The sequence below is a fragment of the Colias croceus genome, chromosome 3 (genome assembly GCF_905220415.1).
Source record: "Colias croceus chromosome 3, ilColCroc2.1".
Classification (NCBI taxonomy): Eukaryota; Metazoa; Arthropoda; class Insecta; order Lepidoptera; family Pieridae; genus Colias; species Colias croceus.
The window spans coordinates 12,958,462-12,986,114 of record NC_059539.1 but is presented as its reverse complement, the minus strand read 5'-3'; the positions used below and the strand labels follow the sequence as shown (position 1 = coordinate 12,986,114).

Below are 27,653 nucleotides of genomic sequence, written 5' to 3'. Positions count from 1 at the left end.
AATATGTATGTCAGTGTTCAAACAGTAACAATGAGCAACCGTCGCCCCATAAGTCTGACTACACAGACATACATAGTGTTAAACCCACTACCACAATTCAAACCAGTAATACTAAATACCTTTCAAAGCAGGAAATTATTGTGTTGTCGGATAATATTGGTCAGGGATTTGGCGCTATGCTTAACAATTTAGGGCTTAAAGTTACTAATGTTTGTACGCCTAACAGTTCATTTAAATATATAATCAAATCACTGGATCATTTCAGCTTTAATAAGAATAATATTGTAATTATATTATATGGGGACAGTTTAAATATAAATAATAAGGATATTGATGTAGGATTTAAAAAAATGTTAGATATTAGTAGTAAGACTAAATGTAAATTTATGTTGTGTACATTGCCATACCTACCTGGTTTAACACAGGAACAAAATAGATTAATTCATAATATGAATTTAAAATTGTATAACCTAACAAATCATCATTGTGATGCATTTATTTACTTTGACATTAACTTATGTATTAAATCTTTTACTCTGACAAGGAATACAGTGTATCTGCCAACTAGATATAAGCGTGAACTTGCTATGTTAATAGCATATAATATTAACCAGTCTGGTACATGTTCGGTATCAGACCATCAATCTACTATAATTTTATGTAGTAGTAATTATATTATACATCAACCTAGGTTAAGTGTTGACAGACAATCTAGCCCTAAGCTAGATTTAAACTAGTATATAAGACAACAGCTAAGCAGTCTTTTTCCATTGTGCATCAAAATATTCAAGGCTTGGCTAGCAAATTGTTAGAAATAGAATTGTTTCTGAATGATAACAATATTAAAATATTTTGTGTAACAGAACATTGGCTTAAACAATGTCAGTCGTTAGTAAATATTGAAAATTACAAATTAAAAAGTATATACCTTAGGACGCAGGCTATTCACGGAGGTTCTGTTATTTTTGTACATGATAGTGTAAAATGTAAAGAACGAACTGACATTGTTGGTCTTTCTGTAGAACGGACCATTGAACTGTCCTGTGTGGAGCTGGAGCGATATATTATTGTTTGCGTTTATAGACCCCCTTCCAGTGACTATAATATGTTTGAGAAAGTCATGGAAGAAATATTAAAGCGTCTAAGCAGGAGTAAAAAAAAAGTTATAGTATGTGGTGATTTTAATATTGATTTACTTTTACAAACACAAACGGCTACACGAATTGTTAATTTATTTCAGTCATTTAATCTATATAAACTTTTTAACGAACCCACACGAATTACACCTACTTCTGCAACCTGTATTGATAATATATACTGTGACTGCATCTGTTTAGAGAAAAATATTCTCAATACATTGACTTCGGATCACTGTGGCCAGAAAGTAGTTTTTGAATGGGATTGCATACCTACATTTAAAAGGATTAATGTTAGGCCTATAAGTAAAAAAGGCATTAATAAATTTAGAGATAATATTAATAAAAACCTGCCCGTACTGAATGATCAATCCTGTAATAATAATCCTTGTGAAATGTTTAAAAATCTTTTCAATTTAGTTCATAATGAATTTGAAAAAATATTTAAAGTTAAATCTTTAAATATTACCAAGGATTTACCATTTAGTAAATGGGCGACACCTAGCATACATAGGTGTAGGATCGTTCTTTATGAGTTATATGGTATGAAGCAATATAATAAAGACCCATCTTTTCTTAGTTATGTTAGAAATTACTCAAAAATTTTTAAAAAAGTTTGTTTTACTGCAAAGCGTTTGTATATCAAAGAAAAAATACGCGACTCTGATAATAAAGTTAAAACAGTCTGGTCTATTATTAATGGTGAAATGGGTAAAAGCAAATCAAGTAATACCATAAAACTTGTATATAATGACAGGGTTATTGACAAAAGTGCTGATGTTGCGCTTGCTTTTGAAGAATTCTTCAGTAGTGTCCCTGCTACTATTACTAATAGTTTAAATTCGTCTTCAGCACTTGCAGAAACCTTTTTGAGGGACCATGTTGCGGGGTGCAGTACATTATTTGAATTACGACACGTAACTGCTAGTGATATTGTTACTGCCTTTAAGACGCTTAATCTAAAAAATACTTGTGATCTTTGGGGAATGTCCGTAAATTTAGTTAATAATATAATAGAAAATATTGCGAAAAATTTAGCTTTCATATTTAATAAGTGTTGTGACTATGGTACATTTCCTAATTTACTAAAGCTTAGTAAAGTTATACCTCTATTTAAGAAGGGCGATCAAGAAGACTGTAACAATTATAGACCTATCTCTATTTTACCAACATTAAGTAAGGTATTCGAGAGGTTGATATTAAACCAATTGAGTAGTCATTTTGCATCTAATGATTTACTGCACACCAAACAGTTTGGTTTCACAAAGGGGCGCTCAACCACAGATGCTGGAGTTGCACTTCTAACACATATTTATAAAGCATGGGAAAACTCAAAAAATGCTCTGGGGATATTTTGTGACCTCTCCAAGGCATTTGACTGCGTTGAACATTGTACTTTGTTACGTAAACTTAATCACTATGGAATTACAGGAAAAGCCCAGAACCTCATAGCGTCATACCTGCATGATAGGATACAGACTGTAGTTGTTAATGGAGAACGTTCTAGCGGTGCGTCAATTAACATTGGTGTTCCACAGGGGTCCATTTTAGGTCCCTTCTTGTTCTTGGTTTATATCAATGATCTTCCCTATTATTTGCAGGATAGGTGTGAAATAGTTCTGTTTGCAGATGATACCTCATTAATTTTTAATGTGGATAGGCATGACCCAAATGTTGACGAAGTGAACAGTGCTCTTTTACACATATCTGAATGGTTTACTGCCAATAATTTATTATTAAATGCCAAAAAAACCACTTGTGTTGAATTTTTACTTCCTAATGTAAAAAAGTTGAACAGAGATATTACCTTGAACGGGGAGGTATTGCATCCTACTGAGTCTACTGTATTTCTAGGGTTAACATTGGATGAGAAACTACAGTGGGGAGCCCATGTCAACACCGCTGCAGGTAAGCTCAGTTCAGCTGCATATGCAGTCCGAAAAATAAGGCATCTCACCGATGAAGATACGGCTAGATTGGTTTATTTCAGCTACTTTCATAGCATTATGTCCTATGGAATTCTACTGTGGGGCAAGGCTGCAGATATAGAAACTATATTTATCTTACAGAAAAGAGCCATTCGCTCTATATATAATTTACGTGCTCGGGACTCACTAAGAGATCATTTTAAGAATACTGGTATCCTTACTGTACCATCACAGTATATATTTAATAATATTTTGCATGTTCACAAAAACGCCGACTTACACACAAGAGTAGGAGATAGACACGATTATGGCACAAGGAACAGGAATAGAATTGAAATGCCTTTTTTCCGATTAGCTAAAGTTAAAAATTCATTTATGGGTCAAGGTATACGCTTATACAATAGAATTCCTCTCAATATTAAAGAGTTTAGTAATTCTAAATTTAAAACTTATATAAAAAATGTACTAGTTCAGAGAGCGTACTACAGTATTCAGGAATATATGGACGATAAAGACCCATGGAGGGTTGTCGCGTAAAAACCACAGGACAGTTCTTTGGCATATTATGATATATTATGTATAAGTTAGATATAAGTTACATATTATGTAATATTGACATGATTTTAAAAGAGCAACTATGGAGTTTCTTGCCGATTCTTCTCCATAGATACTGCTTTCCGAATCGGTGGTAAATGTTAAAAATACTTATGTAATGACGATTCGAAAGTGCTACTAAATAGTAGTCTAATTGAATAAATAAATGTTTGAGTTTGAGTTTGAGTTTGAAATTAAACGAAAGCATTTCCATGAAATAAATTAAGGTCCCAAAAGAAGCATGGCTGAATGTGTACGACAATGTGTAACAAAAATATCGATTGTGGTCAAGGACATACAAAACATATTAAATGAATGAGCAATAAGTAATATTAAATTGTAATCAGAATCGTGTAGGTATGATGTGATGAGACATTACGGGCATTATGCAGAATTAAGAAAAGACGCTTTGGTAGCTGCTCAAAATGATGAATTATAATGGAAACGATCCATTGAAACCATTCTCGTCCGAGAATGAGACGGAATCGAAAACATATTAGCATTCAGCGCGGTGTTTACTTACAATACCGCCCTTTCAGTAAGTTGTATGAACAGACACAGTTATCAAAACAAGACAATTTATAGATAGTATAAACATACGCATTACACAATAAATTTAACACTATAATAAAAATTCATATTTCTAAATAAATTGATGGGCCCTTCTATTTAAAGCTCTATAAATATGACATAATAACATTTTATCAGGGTGGGACTGTAATACGCCACAGCCCATGTGTCACCTTGCTAGCGCGGGGCGTGGTGCGCCCGTGACGTCATTTTGTTGTAATTAACATATAAACAAACAACGTTTGTCCACAATAAGTTGTAGAGCAATCACATCGCATTCTGAAAATAACACAAATGATTCAGTCAAAAAATTATCAGATAACAACAAGCAACGTCATGATCAAGGAGGTCGATCTTGAATGATAATTTTTGTTAAAGAGCTTTAAAATATTATTTTTTGGAGATATAAGAAAAGCTCAAAAAGAGGAATAGTTCGCAAGTATGTACTTAAAGTCTCCGAACGGTGGCAACGAAAAATCACTGGAGGATAATCTATATAGACTTGGCAAATAAATGTAATTGCGAGACATCAAGTGCGAGGAATGTGCGTCCGGACGGCGACATAATGTTACGTATTATTACGCCATAGTATTAGACTATGCATAGAAACCAGTCGGCTCCGGCATATATTACAGCCCCTCATTGACCGTGAGGCGAGAGCGAGGAGAGCGTGGCGTGTGCGGAGACATGCGAGCCACGAGCTGTGACAACACCGCCGACCTCCACGCTGCTGGCTCCACGCTACACCGTTCAGCTCTCACCGGCGATAATACGTTTACTGGATTAGAGACTTCTTGTGCAATAACACTGCCACGAGAAATCTAACATATGAAAATAGTTGGACGCAAGAAACCAATTGCATTCATGATTCAATTATTTTCTTCTAAGGGTGATTGAACCTTCCTCTGTTAAAAGTAACTTATCACAACCAGACGGTTATTTCATTGCAATACAAATTCCACTTTTAGCTAACTGTATTTGTATAATCAAGACATTATACAATTTAAAATGTAGAATCTTTAAACATTTTCTAAACACTATCTAAAATATAATTTCTTGTGGGAGTTAACAGTCAGTCAAATTTATGATCGATATGTACGCTTCACTAAAACATAAAACAGCAATTGGAAAGCCTCTATCCATTTTAAGGACAAAACTATATTAAATAGAAACGACTCTAAAAATATTCTTCCAGATAGCCTTGCAAGAGGTTTATTTACCTCGCAATTAATTCTTCCACAATGTCATTAAAGCACCTTAAAACAGATTTTCTTTTGCGACTTATTCAGTTATTTATATTTTCTACCACTATATCCGTCTATAAATAAACATTACATAACTTGATAATTTATGTTAACATTTTAAATATAAAGCCAATTGTATTATTTCAATGCCACTACACATTAATATTATTGTAGGCCTACAAATGATTAGGTACCTTGTTAGTTGTTATGGCTAATAAAGACGCAATGACCAAAAAGTGTCATCTAGAAATTGTCGGGCAGCTCAAATGAAGTTGCTCGTCAGGAAGACAGCAGAAAGAGCAAAAAGAGAGTTGACAAATTGCGTTGCGGTCGCCGCGGGCTGCGGCCGCGGGTCAAGGAGGCGCCGGGATTTATTCCTCGTCTTTGAATGCCGACCTTTTTGTTTCTCATAGTTTCTCATGATTAATTAATGATGACATGTTTTAAAACAATAAATAGACTGGTGATTGTTTTTCCTCTATACATTATTCTGTTGGATTTATCTTTGTGTGGATTCAATCCGATTAACTTCATTTATTTTCTTTATTTCTTTTTTTCAATATACATAATATAAAATATTGGACGTGTGGTTGAGTACATAGAAAAACATGTGATCTTACAACTAAATTGCTGATTTTTATACCGTGGAAAATTACCCTATTATATCCTAATCTTCAGGATATCCAAACAAAATATGATTATGGAATCATGCCTGTTTATTACATATAATATAATATTATGTAATTTGCCTGAATAATGGTTTCGAACGTCTGCATAACCCATGAATCATAAATATTAAAATACTCCTTTAATATTTAAGTGCACATAAGTAAGTATATAATTAACAGGATTGAAAATTCGGTCTTTGATAAAGAAAGTAGAGCGTGAGCGTTTTATAGCACTTGACAACTGAATCGAGATCTTGTACTGTAATCATTTCGTTGGCATTAAGTAATAAACAATGTGTTTACCAAACATAACATATTGCACCATTTGTGTAAACATAACCACAGTTGTATTTTTTGAATAAACTCTTGAAATGCAGTATAAATAATTTTGCGCGGCTGCAGTACAAACAAACTCTGCTTTGCATGGATTTTATAGCAAGTATGAAACAAAACAACACATAAGGTCTAGCGTTCTAGATGTTGTAGGTAGGCGATCTAAATGTTGCAGAATCAATAGTTCATTGCACCGCGACCTGATCTCCCATCGCACGGCAGCCTCAAGTACTATGAATCATCTGGTCGAAGCCGAACGCGTGGCTGCGGTCCATTCAATTGGCGACCGACATCTGCAGACTTATTTGATAGTTTGCCAGACTACCCGGGTGGATGCAAAAAGTAGATACTATCGTAAATTAATTTGCTTCCAAAATTATTATTCGTGGTTTTAAGTTTGACATACGATTTTTGCTTGCAGATGACACGAAACATTATTTGGAATGAGTCACCAACTGTCAAGAATAAGAGACGGTCGTATTCCGTAGACGGAAACGGCGGTGACTATTTTTACTGCAGCTCTATAAGCGCTCACATACGTGCATTACAATCTCGACCTTACCGTTTTCTCCATTAGTAGATAGCGCGCCACACTAGCAAAATAAACGAAATACAATACATTTATTTTGGTGTGATTAATTTACGGGATTCTTCTTCAACTAGTGTCGTCGTTGGCCTATTAAATCTATGGTAGATTATATATGCAGTTACATTTTAATTACTAAGTTAAAATTCTATTAATGCAGCAATTTAGTATATTATATAAGTTAATTTAATTAATTGTAATATGAGTTATTTTATTATTGTTATAATTTAGGGCAGCGTCGTTCATGGCTGAAGAGCCCGATTCTGGAGCGACAAGAGCGCCCACAACTCCTGCACTTATATGTTGATGATATGACTGGTGATGAATTATTTCTTCTAGTCCGACGATCACGCAGAGCGTCGAACCAACTGCGATCGTGTGCCTTACAGCCCTCATGAACAAGACTACGCCAAGATGTTCGGTTTTGGGCGAGCTTTTCCCAGTCTGGGGGGTTGATCTTGAACGTTGACATGTCACGTTTCACACTGTCTTTAAAACGCAGCAAGGGTCTTCCGATGCCTCTTTTAGCATGTGCAACTGCACCAAGCATTACTTGCCTCGGCAATCGGGAAGGTTCCATGCGGTGGACATGTCCTAGCCAACGCAACCGACGCTGCTTAAGCAGGGCTCTAAGACTGGGCAACTGTGCAATCTCTAGGACTTTTTCATTAGTTATTCGGTCTTTCCATGTTATACGAAGAATACTACGCAGACAGCGCATGTTGAATGCATTCAGCCGATGTTCTTGTTTAGCGTACGAAGTCCAGGTCTCAGCCCCGTATAGGAGAATGCTAAGCACAGTAGATCGATAAACAATCATCTTCGTTTTGGTTGTTAAGTGATTATTCTCCCACACTCTATCACGGAGCTTCCCAAACATCGCTGCAGCTTTGCCGATGCGACTGTCAATCTCGGCATTCATGGAGAGATTACTCGTAACAGTAGATCCGAGGTAACCAAATTTGTCGACTAATTGTAATGGAGTTCCATCCAAAAGGAATGTTGGTCTATCAGTGGGCCCCTGAACCAAAACAACAGTTTTTTTAGTGTTGATGGACATCGAAAACAAAGTGCAAGCGCGAGAAAATTTATCCAAAATTGATTGCAATTCCATGACGGAATTCGCAACAAAGGCTGCGTCATCTGCAAATAAAAGCTGGTCCACAAAGAGATCTAAACGGTGTCGCTTAGATCTAAGTAGAGAGACGTTAAAAAGTTTACCATCGGCCCTGGTGTGCAGATGAATACCTTGCTGATCGTTTTTAAATGCAGTGTTCAAGAGCAGTGAAAAAAATATACCGAACAATGTTGGTGCCATAACACAACCTTGACGGACTCCTCTACGCGCCAAAAAGGGTTCCGAAGTTTTTCCATCGTACACGATTACTCCTCTCGTCTCTTCGTGAAATGTCTTTATCATTGAGAGTAACTTGGGCGGACAGCCAATATGTTCCAAACCAGAATACAACCCCTCCCTGCTAACTGAGTCGAATGCCTTATTTAGGTCTACAAAGGCAATAAACAGGGGTGTTTGTTGTTCTCTGCACTTTTCCTGTAGCTGTCGTAGGGTGAAAATCATATCGATTGTGGATCTTTGAGAGCGAAAGCCACATTGTGCCTCAGGATAGACGCGATCTGCAAGCTTCAGGAGTCTGTTCACGATGACTCTTCCGAATAGCTTCCCTACGATGCTCAAGAGGGAAATACCGCGGTAAGAGTTACAGTCGCCACGGTCACCTTTTCCTTTATATAGAGTTATGATGTTAGCATCGCGCATATCCTGTGGCACTTCACCCTGATCCCAACACTCAAGAAGCAAATTATGTAAGACAGGCGCCAAGCATCTCAGCTTAACTATTTCGGGAAGAATGCCGTCACATCCAGGTTTTTTCTTACATTTAAGCTGAGTAATAGCAATATCTAGTTCTTTGGAGGATGGTGGATCGTCTAATGCGTTAAACACCTCTAGCTTTGGCAAATGATTTAAGACATCCTGATCTATGACGGCAGGTTGCGAATATAGCGCTGTATAGTGTTCAACCCATCTTGATAGTTGGCGGTCACTATTCGTAATGAGAGACCCATCTAATTCTTTCAGAGTTCCGGTCTTCTTCGGTAGGGGTCCAAGAGCCTTTTTTATTGCTGAGAAAACTCCATGAAAATCGCTTACTTCTGCGTAATGTTGGATGCTCCGACAGAGTTCGCACCAAAACTTATTGCTAAAATAGCGAGAAGAACGCTGCAAATTGGCTTGGGCATTTTTAAGTTTCGCTTGAGTAATTCTGGAAGGTTTCATTCGGTGACATAAAAACGCTTCACGTTTCGCCTCCACTAATGGTTTGAGCTCCTCTTCGTAATCGGTAAACCAGTCTTGGATCTTTACTCTGCGACTTCCAAACACCTTCTCCGCACTGTTAGTAAGCAGGTCTTTCACTGTTGACCATTTCGCATTCAAGGAGGAAGCCAACACAACGCCTTCAGCTTCTTTTATCAATTGAGAATATTCTTCAAGTTTTTTGTCATTTTTGATGTTCCTACAGTCGATGCTTTGCCTACCCAAAGTATTACGAGAATGAATCTTTTTCTGTATAATTGCGACCCGAGACACGACTAAAGAGTGGTCTGTATCGCAATCTGCACTATGAAAGGCTCGAGTGTGCAGTATTTCTGCCAGATTCTTCTTCTTGGTCAGAATAAGATCAATTTGGTGCCAATGTCCAGACCTAGGATGTTTCCAGGATACTTTACGGCAAAATTTACCCTGAAAGTATGTATTCGTCACACATAAGTTGAACCTAGAGCAAAGTTCCAATACACGTTGTCCATTTTCGTTACAATTCCCTGTTCCGTGAGCACCCAGGCAATGGGGCCACGCATTCGTATCACTGCCGACGCGAGCATTAAAGTCGCCCAAGATAAAGAGACGGTCACCTGTACGCGTAGCGCGAATAGTCGTTGAAAGTTCATCGTAAAAAGCGTCTTTTGTTTCTGCTGTGGCGCTGAGGGTTGGGGCATATGCTGAGATGAGTGTAACATAGCCACTAGAGCTCTTTATACGCAGGACCATTACACGTTCTGACACTCCTATGGGGGATTCTGACAAAGCGAGGAGATCATTGCGAACAGCGAACCCAACACCATACAATCGCGGCTCACTTTTATCTTTACCTTTCCAAAAGAACGTGTAGTTTTGTTCACGCAGAGAGCCCCCGTCGGGTAACCTGGTCTCCTGTAAAGCGCAAATAGATATGTTTAGTCTCACTAGTTCTCTATCGATCAAAGCTGTCTTTCGTAAGGTCTGCGTATCATCCGTTTTGTCGGCAGTTGTCTGGATGCCAGTAGTCATAGTGCGCACATTCCACGTGCCAATTCTCATACTATATCTGTGATTAGTTTTTACTTTCTGTGTTATTGCAGGTGTAAAATTATACGGTACCGGCAAATAATTGCTCCCAACACCTCAGAGAAGCATACCAATACCGGGACGGATCAGTACCTTGGTGGCTGGGGGCTGCCCAGCTTAAAGCGGGCGGTAACTGATCAATGGGCCTACGATGGACCCTCCCACTGTCGAGGATGACCCCTGGCGTCCGCGCTTACGCCCATGTACGCAAACTTATAACCGGTAGACTGCCATCCTCCGTGTTTTTGTCCATAAAGCTAAATAGCTGTTATGAATGGAGTGACCTCTCCATGTAACTGCATTGCCAGGGATAAATTAAGGAAGCGTGGGGTCTCCCAAGACCCACGTCACCCTCTCGGCGTCACTGACTGAATCCATAGGAACGAGTACTCATTACGTATGGAGTCGGTTAAGCTGCAGGAGTCTGCCGTTCGTTTGATTGGATCAAACATCCGCCTTACGGAGGCTCCAATTCCGGGTTATATTTCGGAGTTTTCCTTCTCCTATACGAAGCGCAAACCAATGCTAACGGAGTCCGTCTCTCCGAAAAGAGGGAATGCAGGAAGGTAGGAATTTGAGAATGCGTAAGGATTGAGAAGACGTGAAGGGATAAGGTTGTAGGACACTACTATTATAGGATAAAGGATAAAGTAATAGTAGTGGCTCGGGGTGTCCGGGGTCGCATACCCGTACTTTCTGTCCCAGACAAAAAGCCCCCTGGACTTAACTCAACTAGTGTACGATACTAATTAGGACTACCAACGGGCAATATGTCTTAAGTTTAAATCTTCATTTTATTTCTAATTCAGAAGGTTGGTCAACATATAATTTGAGTAAAAATGCAGCGCACGTGCGATAAGTATATAGCTAAACCACAGATGTTTAGATGTACAGTGTAGTTCCAAGATGTCCCGTGAGTGGAATGGAGGACATACCTTACGAATGTCCGCGAATATTAACATGGTACACGGTACACACCTAGTCCAGAGCCATCACAATTGCGATCACATGCAGCAGGCGCTCCTCTGAGCACGCCATCAGCACTGAGTTAGTTCGCGTGCTCGCACACCATACCGCCATACAAATCGGATCGATACCGTTATACTTTTGCTTTGCGAATAACATGATCGTATTTCAAGGGTAAATCGTAAAATACTATATTATTACATCTTGTAATGTTCGTCAGTTACTGTTGCTAAAGATGATCGGTCCATTGTTTTAAAGCCGTTCTCGCAAAAATAAGCCATGTTCAAAATTTTGGACATCCACAGCGATGAACATAATATGTGACCACCTGTTGTTGCCGATCAAGCATAGTGATTCTAGGTTAACAGTCACTATAACTTTACGATACTCAAATAAGTATGATACCATCTTAAGTTTGGTATTTGACCTTGACTCATTACATATAACTCAAATATATTCGTAAGTAATTTTAATAATTCACGATAAACTTGTACATCTCTGAAATTATACATATTTTAAACGGTGTTGTACATCAGATATTGAAATTATGCGCAAGGTTCGCAAATAAATAAAAAAGCGAAATTTAGTAAAACATTTTGGTACATTAAATAAAAAATGAGTAACTAGACAAACAACTCAATGATATAAGAGCAACTAATACACGGAACACAAATTGACAGACAAATTGGTATTAAAAATAAATAACTTGATAACTTGTCTAGAATCTAGATGTATATGCGGTATAGTTATATGCACTGCTACTGCAAATTGGTCAATAAATAAATCACGTTAATAATAGTCAAGATATAACATTTAATCAACCGCCGGAGCTTGGTACTAATATTAAATTATAACCTGATTTCTAATGAGTTTAGAGGTCATTAACACTTTATCTTTTGCTACTGTTTTGATAACATTATTATCAAGCTATAAACAATCTTAATATTTCTGATTTAGACAACTGTTTTCTTATTTCTCATTTGAACATCATGTTTTCAGACTATTTGTGTGCTATTAGCTTGCTATGTGGCATAGATAGTCCTATTTTTCCGGTACAAGCGCAAATATTCCACTATTTGAACCGTTACCATAGAGATATATATAGTGTGAAGAGAACAAATCATTTACGTTCCGCTGACTCCGAAGAAAAAGTTAACGATGATAAAATAGTTCCAACTAACCTCATGATCCCGATAGAACGGCTCCTGAAGATTGTCCGGTACCCTGTTGTTGAACGCCTTCGAGAGCAACCATTTGATCGAAGCACGCTGCTTCGACTGTGAACAAGAAAACATATGTTAGTTTACTCTCCTCATAATACAAATAATAATCGTTCAAATTTTTCAAGCTAAAATGCAAATTGCAAAGATACGAGACACCCATATCCATCATACGATAAACGGTATTATCGGGCTTTATCAGTGCATTGAAAGTATTCTTAATACTTATCGGACCAGATAGGGATATTTATTCAAGTTTATCCAAAATATTGGGCTTCAACATTTAGGAAACAACTATATAATAAAAGTTTCACAATTCGCTCGACGACAAATCTTTAAAACTTCATAATAAACGTTAATAAATAAATAGAGCCTGTATAATAAACGTTATTGATGATCAAATTGCTAACAGTACTTGAAAAGCCATTGATCCAATTTGCGGTGATTGTCACATTCATTGAGAGATATTATAGAGTGTGGATCAGTTTATAATCAAAATATAAGAGAAAATATATTCCGTATGAACAAATAATGCAATATGATAAATCGTAAAAATTTCTAATATAAAACTGACGTCTTAGTTTATGATAAATGAGAAATTTAGTGTCCGAGGTCGTATAATAATTGAACAGATTGGAGAGATTAGACATTCTGTACGTATTGCGCCAGCGGCAGCGCGTTGGCGACGCCGGAGCCTACACGCAAGGCTGTACGACACACTCTGACTGACAGTATTGTCTTGACCACGCGTTATTAATTTTATAGAGCTCGATCAGTACATGCACTATTGACTGCTGAGTGCCGTCCGCCGAGCTAGTTTTTGTTTCAAGGAATTACACGAACGCACGGTGTAATAAATAAAATGACTTGAAAAAGCCGCACGCAACTTATACCTCAATTAAAATTCTAACCTAATTCTCTGCTGGCAACTTACATAAGTGACCGGTTCTACCGTTACATATATGATTATTTTTGGTAAGCTGCATATAAAATAAACAATTACAAGATTACGGCAAACCGACTGGCTTTAAACACAAAAAGCAGTCTAGCAACGTAAACGAATTTGTAGAAGTTTTCAGTGAGAATGGAATGAATCACTAGAGCGATTTACGATTTGGAGTCAATGTCGTAGGAAGTCATTAATAAGAATATCAGATGTTGAACAAATCATAAGACAGAAAGGTTGGCGCGTGGCGCATGCCGCAGCAGTTAAAAATAGGGCATTGCAGAGACACTCCCGAATAGGGAGCCACTTGAGCGCTCTCGATCAAACGAACATCATAAACAACTGACACTCGTTTGTTTGATGTGATTTGTTGATGCTCGCTACTGATGCACTATCCGATGTTTACTATTTCCGATCCTTACGAACTAGGTTGGACGTGTTTGTTTTAAAATGTTTATTAAGATCGACATTAATATACTGGTAATAAAATGGAGTTCTGATAATAGATACAATTTTTTTGTTCAGACTACGTTATCTTAACCGCAACGTCTGCAGTGGTACAAACAATGCAAGTCAAATAAAACGTTTGCAGAAGATAATGAAGAAAAGATCCTTTTTTCTTGCTTATCTTTCTAATACAGTGAGACATACTTCTGTGATATATCATAAGTTAGGTAAACAATTTAGATATTTTGATTATTCATTTACTTTCAAAACTACACCATATAGGAAGTGGAGCGGGCACAACTCTCGCCGAACACTAGTTAATTGCCGACTAATTAGCTGGCGGCCGCGTGCACACAGACCGCGGGTTCGCAGCTCTTCGCGAGCGCTCTCTGCAGCCTCCAGCCTGACGTCTTCTCTAGCGCCATCATCAGACATATAACCATTCCTTTTTCAATTTTCTATATGTTTCCACATTTGAAATCAGCCCCTACTCCTTTTTTAAGGCTTTCAAGTTTATTAACAGTTATGAGTTAGCGAAGATTATTGAAATCCGTTCAGTCCATTTCAAGGCTTAGATTTTTTTTTTTGAAGTGACCTCTTTAGGCGTATTGAGAATAAAATTTCAAGGTTGCGTCATGGCAATACCGTTACGTCATGGAGAAAGGCGATGATTTTGATATCTTTGAATCATGCCAAAAAAGTTTCACTTCTGACACGTGTGCTCGGTACACACGCTCTTTTTAGATAGAATTAAGTTGAAATGCGTAGGTACATGCGCAATGTGCATGAATATAATAAAAGCATGTTGTAAACGCAAAAAATACAATAATTGTTGATTTCTTTCGTCTCTTTCTTTCATCGTACTTATTCGGAAACAATGAATAGCTAAACAGCAAAATACTCGTACAATTAACTAAAATATGAGTACATACTCAAACCGTGAATCCAAGATACGGAAAACAAGTAGGTATTATTTTGTCACACAAACAAAAGGGGCCTTACACAAGTTTAACCAACAATGAGTCTGTGCTAGATTTTAAGATAATGTAATGGTATCATTGTCGTGTACCCGCTTGGGACAAAAGATGTGCAGCGTGCAGTTCGTACCGAGTGCTGACCGTGCTAACAAAGGGCACGGCGACCATCGGCCGGTGTCAGGTCACAGCATTATACAACGCCTTATAAAGTAATACCTGATCTGGCCGCTGATGGAAATGACTCAACGTGTAACCTAAGTGGTTACACGTTGGTTCAATCGAGACCGCAATTAATGAATGCAAAAAAAATTGACGACAAATAAATTTGTAATGATTCACATAAATGTTGATTAGACAGGCATTGTGCACGCATAACAAGATAAAGCAAATGTAGTTACTAGGCACATCAATAACCGCGGTGCAGCGATCAGAACTGCAAAAGGTGCGTTGTCTCGCCGCCCCCGCGCTGGTCCGGGCGCCCACGCGGCCGCCGACACGCTCCAACCAGCTAGTTCCATCGATCACGGCTTCGCTTCCCGTTGTAGCGCTAATTAGGGGTCTTTTGAAACAATGTGCTTCCATGGAGCAATAAACAATTCTAAAATTTCTTCCATATGATCATTGAGATAATATTAATATGGAGCAGACACCACGAACAAAATCTGTGCGCCAAGCGCGGCGGCGCGGCGCGCGCGAATGACGGCTAGACAGTCATAGATTATGCGATGTCACTGACTCACCGCTATAGAGGCGACACTTTGTTTCATTCTGTCTATTTTATTGGGTGCCACTCCTTACATGCACGTTGACTTGAAATTTTCTTTGTAACTTAATATTTATTTTAGGTATAAACTGACTTTACTACGCGGGGCTAACAATATCTGGCATATAATATAGGATGATGTAAATAGTGACGTCATATGGAATAATTTAATTTTTTCGTGTTTTAGGTTCAGTCAGGGCTATGGGAAGTTTTATTCCTTACAAATTGAGCCTTTTTTAGAAAAAAAAAATAATTTTTCCCTTTCTTCACGGCCCAGACATGGAAACCTTGAATAGAAAAAATATTAATTACTTATCTCTGAACTAGCGGTCCGCCCCGGCTTCGCCCGTGGCACAATATTTCGCAATAAAAAGTAGCCTATGTTCTTTCTCAGGGTCTTAAGATTGTCTGTGCCAAAGGAGAATGCCCATGAAAGTATGGACCACAGTACAGTGTTGCGTCAATGCCAGAGTGGTTTTGGAGGGTTCTTCGATATTCCAAAGATTTTTACCAATTGATTTTTGTGTGATAAAAACAGGGGTTTTCAAGATATTGAGAAAAATGGGAAATAACCTCAAAACTTAAATAACCCCTATTTAGTTAGGTTTATGTGTGATTTAGGTAACATTTTATCGTCCAAAGGTTATTTTTCGATTTACATATATAATCTATGCGTAGAGCTTATGCTTTCAGACAAAGTCTATCTGTTCATCGGCTAGTGTAGGTAGGCACCAGAAATCTTCCGGGACGGATTTCAAGAAAACCTAAATATATACTTAAAAAATGCCAATTGAGTTTTTATTCGGTTTACATGTTGTTGTTGTTGTTGTTTGAATCATTTTTTCACTACATATTCGAAGAAAGAAACAAATAAGAAATAACTGGTTACCTACCAAGCTATGTCATAATAATATTTTTTTTTATATATATACATATTTATATTATTTTACTTCACTATCTTTGTTAAAACAACCTATAGTGTATAAACAATACCCTATAGAGTGATTTTATGTTAATTGATTTTTTTTGTAATTCAATGAAAACAATAATCGATATTAATACATTTAGCTATTTACCATAGTAAATGTAAAAAGTTACCGCTTGGTTACCGTGGTAACCGGTAATGGACACTAAATGTTATAATAACGGATCTAAACAATTACATGTCTTATTAGATTTTACAAAACATTCCCTGTTCAAAATATATTTTCCGATGGTAAGAAGGCCTCTAAATTGCCGAGATTTTTTTTAATAGTATTGTTGTCTTGATGCATGAGAAAAACCAGTACCAAAAATGGGCATTCTCCTTTCATCAAAATCGGTCCAGTAGTTTATGAGCCAATTACAAGCAAACAAACAAACAAAGTTTTCCTCTTTATAATATTAGTGCAGATAAATAAATAATAATTCAATTATACGTTCAAGTCAGTAGCTTATACAATATCAATTAAAAACTTGATTAAAATCAATTAACAAAAAAAAATTGGTGATTGAGTAATTGATTTTCATATTTCATGATTTCACCTTTTTTCAATTAACAACCAGTCTATGCTTTTCTAAATATGTAAAATTATTATTTTATACTATAAAAATATACGCCAGCAAATATTACTAACAACACTTATTTCATGCCCAATGTCATATCTTAAATTTTTAATCTATGACAAAATGTCGCCCGCCAAAAATTTTGCTCTAACTAAGTTTTAAAAATTATTATCTAGTTACTTACTGATGAAAAGTTATTCCTTTGCACTTTTCCGTATTCTTTGTATTATTTGTGCAATATCGTAACACACACGTAGGCATATTTGATGCGTTTCACTTTAAAACAAATAAAAAATGAGCGTGACGTTCGCGCCAAAGAGCGAGCAAGCGACTGAGTGCAGTTACGCCACATGACGTATGTTGAGTGGAACATAAGTGATGTAGGCGGTATCGACTCCATATTAATATTATCTCAATGCATATGATGCCTCGATTTCATTAAAGTTCGCATCGGGCGATATGGAAGATAATTAGCAATATATCGTCGTCCGTCGGCCACGCGCCGCCGCACATGCCTCAGTATTTACCTTATCTCCACATTTCATAAAATGTTATGATCGACGGTGGACTCATTTCGCTATTCCTTAAACAAGGATCAGTTGCAATACGGAAGTTTTATAAAATTTAACGATACTAACTTCCTGCTTCACAGACATAAGCACATTTCGTTCCCAGTGCAACAATAGCAATTATAAACTAAAAATGAAGCATTGTGAGATTACAATTACATATACTTGAACTTGACCAAACATCGTACGAGGCGACTACTACCTAAATGAAATCATATATTTTAAAGAATCGATGCACACAAAGGAGATTTGACGAAAACAGAAAAATGACATGTCGTCTTCCCAAATTCGGAGAACAAGCTCGAGCGAGGAAAGAGTTTCGCGCTTCTATGCATTGTACATTATTCATCGATCAGACCTCATATGGAGTCACCTTGCGCGCCTCTAAGCGATCGGATTCTTTACAGATAATCCGCAGAGCGAGATTCTTCCCGATAAGGGTATGTAGGAAACTAAGACACGCGATCTTGAAAGCTCCGAACAGAGGACACAACAATGTACAATGTACTAATTAGGACTAAAATTGATTTGTCACGCCTTAAATGGTATACTGTGTATTCCGTATGACGTATAGATATAAAAATATTTACTTTATAGTTGAGGAAATCACTTTGTGAAATGTTTTCATTAATAAGACAATGGCACACCCCGGACACTCCATACAAAATTATAGTTTTGACAGTCACATTGTAGAGACTGCAAATGTGTGTGTAAACTCTTTATGGTTGGCACATTTGTGACTAGCGTAAAAAAAATTCGCGTTTTTCTGATGAAATACATCCGTAAACAGCACAATATCTAACCATTTTCTACGAAAAACGATAATCACAAATCCAAAAATCAAAATAATAAAATTGCTTTAAGTCAATTTGATTAATGTTGTCAATCTTCGTTGCGTTTCGTCTAAAGACGTCGTTGGTATCGTCCTTGCGGGGAAATGGGTACCATAACATGTCTGATCGTGCGGGGTGAGGTAAGTGTTTAATTTTGGCGGGAGGCGGAGAGTGTCCGTTCTGTAGCGTTTAGCTACTATTATGTATTCTGTGACAATGGTTTATTATTACATTGCTGGTCCGTAACAGTGGAACGTTACTTCCATGCAACTTCCAATTTCCAAATGATAATATGCATATAACCGAAAACACAAACAACGGTGAGCATTGAATAATACAAAAGTATGAATTAGTCAGTTCAAGGGCGAGTTTAGATAATAGTGAATCAGCACAGCTTTCACGGCAAGTGGAACTAATGGCTGCACAATCATCTGCGGCAGGAAGTGAGAGATAATTAGACCTAGACCTCGCCGAACAAATTCCTGAGCGAACTTTATCTTTAATTATAAAATAAGCTGTCTGCTTTTTTATCTAATTGAAATTATAACTATTGAAGCTTTACAGTTTTCATATAAAAATGGTGCATTTATGTAACACGTTACATAATTCGCGTGTGAATCCAATTACACACAAATATACGAGTACAATATGGTCGCAGAAACGTCAACATAGATGATCTGATGAAGTCATAATGACCGACAACTATAAATATGACGCCCACGCAACCTCGAATAATGATTAACTTAACTGCTAAATATTCCGCAAAAAATCAACAAAGACTAAATACACGTATTCACGGAAGCCGTGCCAGTTATTTTGTGTCATACGTAAAAAAAAATCCTGCTCCAATCAACGTATATTTTATAGTTTGTCGAGCAAAAATCTTACATACAAATATATAGTATAATTTCAAAAGCTTAGTGGAAGTTTATCTTTTGTCTTTATCTTATATTTGTCACAATAATGAATTCGAAATAAATCGAAGAATGGATGTAACTCCGCATTGTATACCATCTCGTACACACTATGAGAATACATATTACATATGCTATGCAAATAAATTCAACGATAAATGAATAGCAGAAAGATAAGTGAAGCAAAGTAAACAGTTGCATCAATCAGAACACAGCTTGAGTGACGTCGCCTGCGCACCGTCACCCGCTCCTTGATAACGAGTTATTTCAGCGATGGCCGATAGCTTCGATAGCTTATCGCGCGATAACATTCCGCTGCTTTCTTTCTTTTCTGGCAAATTCGAAACAGGAAACGATAAACGTATAAACACGTCCTTATATTACATTTTTTTTGCCAAAAACCAAAAAAAATTCAACTAGAAACCGGTCATATTTTTTCGTCTAACTAAAGTCTAAACATTAAAATTTGTTTAATATCCAATTAACTTCTATATCCTACATCGGCAAAGCATTTAACACTTTATTATTATGCGCTAAAAGTTCGAATTCACAACAGCAACTAAGTGAGCTAAGAAAAGAGCGAAGCGGACTATCTCGGTGAAAGTGCCGCGAAGGGAGCAAGTGCAAATAATTTCATAATCACTTTTACGTTTATGATAAATATTAAATAGAGTCGATAGAATGGTTAATATTATGTGCCAATCGCTATTGCATCACATGTTAACTCGGAACAGCTGTGGACGGTTCTAATAAAAGAGAATATGTAACGAAATTGACATTTCAATCTCATATTTCCAAAACAACATCACCAAACACCCCAATGAGATTAAACTATAGCTACGTAGCACTTCTGTTTCCAGCAGCAACAAAAATTGAACCGTAGTTCCTGCTGCCTCATCAATGTATCTACTGAACTTGCTAAGAGTCAGCTTTGCAAATATATTAAATCATAATCCCAAACCAAAATAGTATTAATAGCTATAATATGTTTTATATTCAAGTCAGGAGCGCGTGTCGTTGTATTCGCTCGGCACATACACGTCCCGGGCTGTGTAACAATGAGTAAGGACACCGTCCGGGACCAGAGAGTGTCACTCATAAATTCACATTTCTGAGAATTTATGCTTTGGTGCCACCACATTGAATACAATATTAGAATCGCTGCTGAATGAGACTGCATTGCGCTTGCCTCTGCACAACTCCATTGAAAATTAGTTTTTAATTTGCCAGATATACGTCATAAATAAATATGTCGGAATGTATGTATAATATTGTATACGTTATATAGTAATTAGGTAACGTCAGTGGGTTTAAAGCTCAATAACTATTTGAAAACATTATTTCATTTGAATCCTTAAAAAATAATTAAAATAAATTTATAGCGCTAGGAGCTAAAGTATTGACGTTAGAGCGTAAAATAGCAATGACCCGAAAATGCTAAGTAGGCGTAAAATTACTTAAACCATTTACACTTGAATCTATCAAGGTTGATAAGTATACTTAACTTCATTGTGTATCATTAGATAGTTAATATTGAAATTATCGGGAACCTCTTCATTCAGTCAAATGAAGAGAATTTGGTAATAGAATTTTGTTAAAACAATTTGATGTTGCTGATTGTTCATTATATCTAAACAATTACAGAAAAAATGAAATTCAACGACTTTTAAAGAAATCTTACAAATATTATTTATGTGAACTCAAATTGATCGCACGGAATTTTGAAAACCGATCACATCGCTTGTCAGCTTCTCCTTTATAAATTGAACAGAAAAATCTTTCACCTTCTATAACCTTGCGACGTGACCCCTGAACGTCTTCAAGAAAAACTGGAATAACTTTGTTAAACATACGTACCTTACTTACGTACATATCTGTAACTTCTCTGGACATAAAGTTTCTCATCAACGAAGTGTTATAAATACCCATCAAAAGTACAAAAGTATTATAATTGATAGCTTTAAAATAATTCTTAAGTGATTTAGCGGGTGGGAATGAATAAATGGGGGCGCCGATCTGGATAAGGCACGCTCTTTCATTTGTCTACTTTTACACAAACTTTATACTGGTTTATATAAAACCGCTTCATTGTTTTTTAACCAACTAGATTTAATTAGTACAATCAATACAAACAATTAGGAACGGCTCACATGCGTATGCATCGTTTGAAAACAGCTGAAACAATTTAACTTACACATCAATTGTTCAAAAATATGCCAAAAAGAGTTAAAAGTCTAAAAGACATAGGTTCACTGGAAATTAAACAGAAAGAAAATCGACTATCGATCAGCTAATGGTAAGTAAAATAACGTATGCTAATGTCCATACCCACCTGTTGCATAATTTCTAAATAAAAAATGCGATACGTATTATCTATACATATAATAAATCTGTAGAAGGGTCAATTCTGTACATTGAAAATATTGAAAAAAATAAATAGCAGGGGGTGTTACTGGAGCGATACCAAACCCAAATATGTGATTAAAAAAATTTTTGTCTGTCTGTCTGTATGTGAAGGCATCATGTGAAAACTAGCGGTTCGATTTCGATGAAACTTGGTATAATTATACCTTATTATCCTGGGCGTAAAATAGGATACTTTTTATCCTGGAAAAATACGTAGAAAAAAATTAATCTTAATTTTTCAGTTTTATCCATAGACGTTGTTCCGTAGAACCGCGAACACACGTTGCGTATTATTATAGGCCTAGCCGTATTTGGGAATTGGGTCCAATAGATATTTATAAGATGTTATTGACAGAGGTACTCAAAATGGAGAAATAACCATCCACGCGAAGACCGACATCCGCGCGGACGGAGTCGCGGGCGGAAGCTAGTAAAACATAAATATTAAATATTCCGGTTCAATGCTCTATATTTTACTTTCATACTTTATTGCATTGAAAGTTCATGGTTTTTAAAATATAATTACTTAAAATTAATTTGGTCCATTCACAGTTAGTTTTTAATCGAGCGTTATCGTATTTCCCACGGCGCGGCGGGTGAATATTGCAGGCAATTCCGAGTGGCATTTCACACATTTGGAAGTGCCGGCAATTTATGTTTCGTCGGGAAGATGACGCAACAGCTAGTGTATCGGCTGAGAGACTAGACGATTACAATGATAGAAGTACCTTATAATATCATAGTGTGGAACTGTACCTAATATGTTTTTTATATCCCTGGGCTAAATATAATCCAGTCCATATATTTAAACTTTTCTTTACGACTTTTGAGAATAATGAAACACAACAACAACAAGCAACTTTAATTTAAATTAATAAAGATACAATACAAATCCCATTAAATCCGAATTTTCTCGTAGAGATAATAAGTATAACCAATATGAGTTGATGATTGACTATATTTTATATAAATAACATTATATCAAACAAGGAGAACCAGTAATCACCGTGTACGTGTCACGACGCGAGCTCGAGAAAGTGCGATAATCTCGTGAGCCATCATCGGCTGCGTGACAGGCTCCACCTGATCGACCATCCGACCCGTGGAGCCCTTGATATTGATCTCTCATCGAGTAATCATTATATGTACACAATTCAGTTCAGCTTTAATATCAGCTGTGCATTGTATTCATCGTAGCAGAGGTCTATGATTTGTATGCTATTATCAACGCAATAAACTTGAAAGGGACGAAATATGGGTCAGAATCTTCTATATGGAACGGCTGCTTCCCGATAAATGAAATGCACGCGAGCGATAAGGTAGTAATTTACATATAACCCAAACAACCCCGTCTAAATTCTAGACTGGCTGTATGTCTATATGCAGACCGACTTCAGATTACAGCCATGTCGGTCAATTGTATACACAACTAGCGTCGTTGAGTCTACACACTAACATGCACGATGCTACACATCGGGAATACGAGCCAAAACATACTTTGAGGTCATCAAGAAAAATGCATCTTTTGTTTACACAATCACAGCTTCATCGCCACGACACGCGAATCAAATGTATGCATTGGGGACACATTACAAAACATTAAAACAGGCAAAACATGTTTGCACACTCCCATGCACTTGTCTAACTATTTTTAACCAAAGTTCTTGGTTTTCTTGTTCTGTGTCCGATTGTCTAGGTAAGATTTACCAATGAATTGTATTGGCACTATATTGTACTATAATAGGGACTTCAAAAGAGTAAGTGTCGAGTTTCTTGCCGATTCTTCTAGGTACAGTGGTATTTTATGAAAAATAACCATTCATAAACACTACAGTTTATATGAATAAAAAAATAGAGTTCTAGTTTGAGAATACTCTTTTACCATATTGTATAGAAGAAAAGGGCATTCAAGGGGCATATTTGCAAAAGAAACAGTGTGTCTGTATGAACATCCGCGAGCGCCAGTCCTGAATGCTTTCCTTCACAAAGCGCTCGCAACGCAGACCGACCTCGTGTTTCCGTACCTATGCTAATTTCTCATTTCGCAACGCTTTAGGATTACATCACATTCTACGTTGGCGTTTATTGACTACAAGTAAATACAAATATATACTTAACTAGCTTCCGCCCGCGACTCCGTCCGCGCGGATGTCGGTCTTTGCGTGGATGGTTTATTTCTCCATTTTGAGTAACTCGGACAATGACATCTTATAAATATCTATTGGACCCAAATACGGCTAGGTCTATAATAATACGCAACGTGTGTTCGCGGTACCTACTACAGAACAACGTCTATGGATAACTGAAAAATTGAGATTCATTTTTTTTCTACGTATTTTTCCAGGATAAAAAGTATCCTATTTTACGCCCAGGATAATAAGGTATAATTATACCAAGTTTCATCGAAATCGAACCGGTAGTTTTCACGTGATGTCTTCACATACAGACAGACAGACAGACAGACAGACAAAAATTTTTTTAATCACATATTTGGGTTTGGTATCGATCCAGTAACACCCCCTGCTAGTTATTTTTTCAATATTTTCAATGTACAGAATTGACCCTTCTACAGATTTATTATATATGTATAGATTTCACAAGGATAATATACATATATACAAAAATACTAATAAACTATCAATAATAAGTTACCTACTTATTGTTATATTTTCAAATGATAAGGGGTCAATGAAACTAAATCTAAACATAGTAAATTAGTCACGTATTGTGAAAATGGTGACTATCACACGTTTCTGAAAATGCTCTTACTCCATTAATTAGTTAATAAATAAAAACAATGTTGGTTAAAACTCAAGTTTTTAATATATGTAATATTGTATTTTAATTTAAAAGAAAGTACTAGATTTATTTTACCAATTTAAACCCAGTCCAAAAATGTCGACACTTCATGTACTACTAAAATCCATTGTTTTATTGAATATTATGTAGTGTATCTAGTTTACATTTTTGTTTTAAATATTTATTATATATTCTATACGAAACGAACTCGTGTTTGTTGATATTTGATGGAGCCTCGATCTGCCGACGTATCTCTAGCCCACAAACCTTCATATGATAGTGACGTCATTTCATGGTATGCTGAGATATCGATAAAGCTCGGAGATTACGTAACAGTTAAATGGCTACAAGGCAAATGGCAATAGGTACATAACACCTAGGTAGGAGATACTTTACAACATAAATTAATTTCTGTTATCGTTCTCACAAATTAAAAAGAAAAACAACGTTGCTGCGAATGTTTTGTTCATAAATAAAGCTTAATAAATACCTCCTTTTTTCGTATTTCAAAGATTAATTATAATGATTCTAATGCTCAATTATTTTTGTTTTCTTATTATAATAATAATATTATGTAAAAAAAATCTTGTTTAACATTCGGAGCTAGCGTCAATATTGAATAGAATAAATATTGCGTTAGATGAGCCTACATATCGTTAGCGAGTAACAAGGCCCACACCTTATAGGATGACGGTGGGCGGAAATTTGGCCGGAACCACGATCCGAGCTGCCTTAAATGTTCACTTTGAAATTCGCCTTTGTCAAACAAACAATGTATATTATCAAGCATTCTTCAAATTCCTAATCAAGGAATTTTAAAGCTCTTCAATCTACACGTCAGTCACACATATCTCTAATTTTGTATCGATTGAAATACAGACAAGAAGCAGAGAATAATAGTGTATCGAAAGGCCGTTATTGCCAAGAAGTGGTTAGGAATTATAATTTACTGTTAGATAGCTGAACTTCTGAGTAATCTGAATCACCTCAATCCGTCACTACTGAGCGATTCGCCGAGCGGTTTATGTGGGAGGCGGTGGCTGTAAGCTGTGTTACAATAAACAATTAAGCGCTTATAGCAACTACTTCTCAGGGAGCAAATGCTTGGTAAAATATCACTGTGCCAGTAACATAACATCTCAAACGGATACATAAACCTATAAATCGAAAAGGGCTAGCAATTACAAGGTGACCATTAGCCAGGCATTCAAATGAATCAGCGCCGCGCACATTTAAATGTGATTCTAAGGTAATCACATTTCAATACGATTTATAGGTACCTAATTGGAATTCTAACGACAAGCTCGTTTGCATCTTAGACCTTCGTCTTACTCCTTATGTACATTATCAGGAAATATTTTGCTCGGTAAACGACTACGAGTCATTTCAATATGTTTTGAAATGTAGATAACACGCTAATATAGAATATGGTCCGAGTGAAATAATTAGTTGTCTACACTATCTACACTAATATTATAAAGAGGAAAACTTTGTTTGTTTGTTTGTTTGTTTGGTTGTAATGAATAGGCTCATAAACTACTGGACCGACTTTAAAAATTCTTTCACCATTCAAACTCAAACTCAAACATTTATTTATTCAATTAGACTACTATTTAGTAGCACTTTCGAATCGTCATTACATAATTATTTTTAACATTTACCACCGATTCGGAAAGCAGTATCTATGGAGAAGAATCGGCAAGACACTCCATAGTTGCTCTTTTCGAAAGCTACATTATCCACGAGTAATATAGGATAGGTTTTATCCCGGAAATTCCACGGGAACGGGAACTATGCGAGTTTTTCTTTGAAACCGCGGGCGGAGCCGCCGGCGGAATGCTAGTAATTAATAAATTACTACTCCTTAGAGTACTATATTAATATTAATGACTAAAAAAATTTAAAGATAAAGTTATTTGCTTTCTTATTTCGACATAATAAACTTTATATGTAACCAAAGAGACATTGAATGCGAGTTAGACCAAGAGCAGTCCCGTTTTAATTCAGCAAACATTCGCAGCTGCAGGACAGTAGTCGCGCGAGATGTGACAGTGCCAGAGCCCAGAGCTGACTGCTGTGCGCTTCGAGGCTATCTGATGTACGATTTAATCGATATTTTATTACACTCGTAAGGCTGCAGCAAACGGTAATCCATCGGAATTCTAACCATGGCCATTTGTACCTAACTTGAAACTTCAAGCATTTAAGTGATTTTTCCAATAATTGCAAGTTATTTCAAAAACTTTCTAATTCGTTTTTATGTGCACATAGTTACATATTATCTAATGTATAGATACGAAGTCGGCTAGTAAACATCCATACTAATATTATAAATGCGAAAGTAACTCTGTCTGTCTGTCTGTTACTCAATCACGCCTAAACTTCTGAACCAATTTTCATGAAATTTGGTATGGAGATGTTTTGATACCCGAGAAAGGACCATAGGCTACTTTTTATCCCGGGAAAATAACGCAATCCCGGAAATCCCACGGGAACGGGAACTATGCGGGTTTTTCTTTGACTGCGCGGGCGAAGCCTAGTAATTAAATATTTTATTATTAATAACATAATTTATTTCATTCTGAATGTTGAATATAAATTAATATCAAAATTGGTGGAGCATTTTAAGTGTGAAAGCGGAACAAATAAATAAACTAACTCAGACAATTTCATACTGGTAAGCTAGAAGCATTTATGTACTTTCTCCTGACAAAGTTTTGATTAGCAGTAAATATGCGCTAAGTTGCTACCAAAATAGACTTGTGATAACGCTGAACCGTTGTGACGAAAGTGAAAATATTGTTGG

At 36.5% G+C, this 27,653-nt stretch overlaps 1 protein-coding gene across 1 annotated transcript in view; it reads right to left on the bottom strand.

Moving 5' to 3' along the window:
* LOC123706055 (patronin) overlaps nucleotides 1-27,653 on the bottom strand; it is a 53,549-nt gene that overhangs the window by 24,778 nt on the left and 1,118 nt on the right. Inside the window, exon 2 of the mRNA XM_045655182.1 lies at nucleotides 12,610-12,705. Coding sequence (XP_045511138.1) covers nucleotides 12,610-12,705 — 96 coding nt within the window. The remainder of the gene's footprint in view (nucleotides 1-12,609; nucleotides 12,706-27,653) is intronic.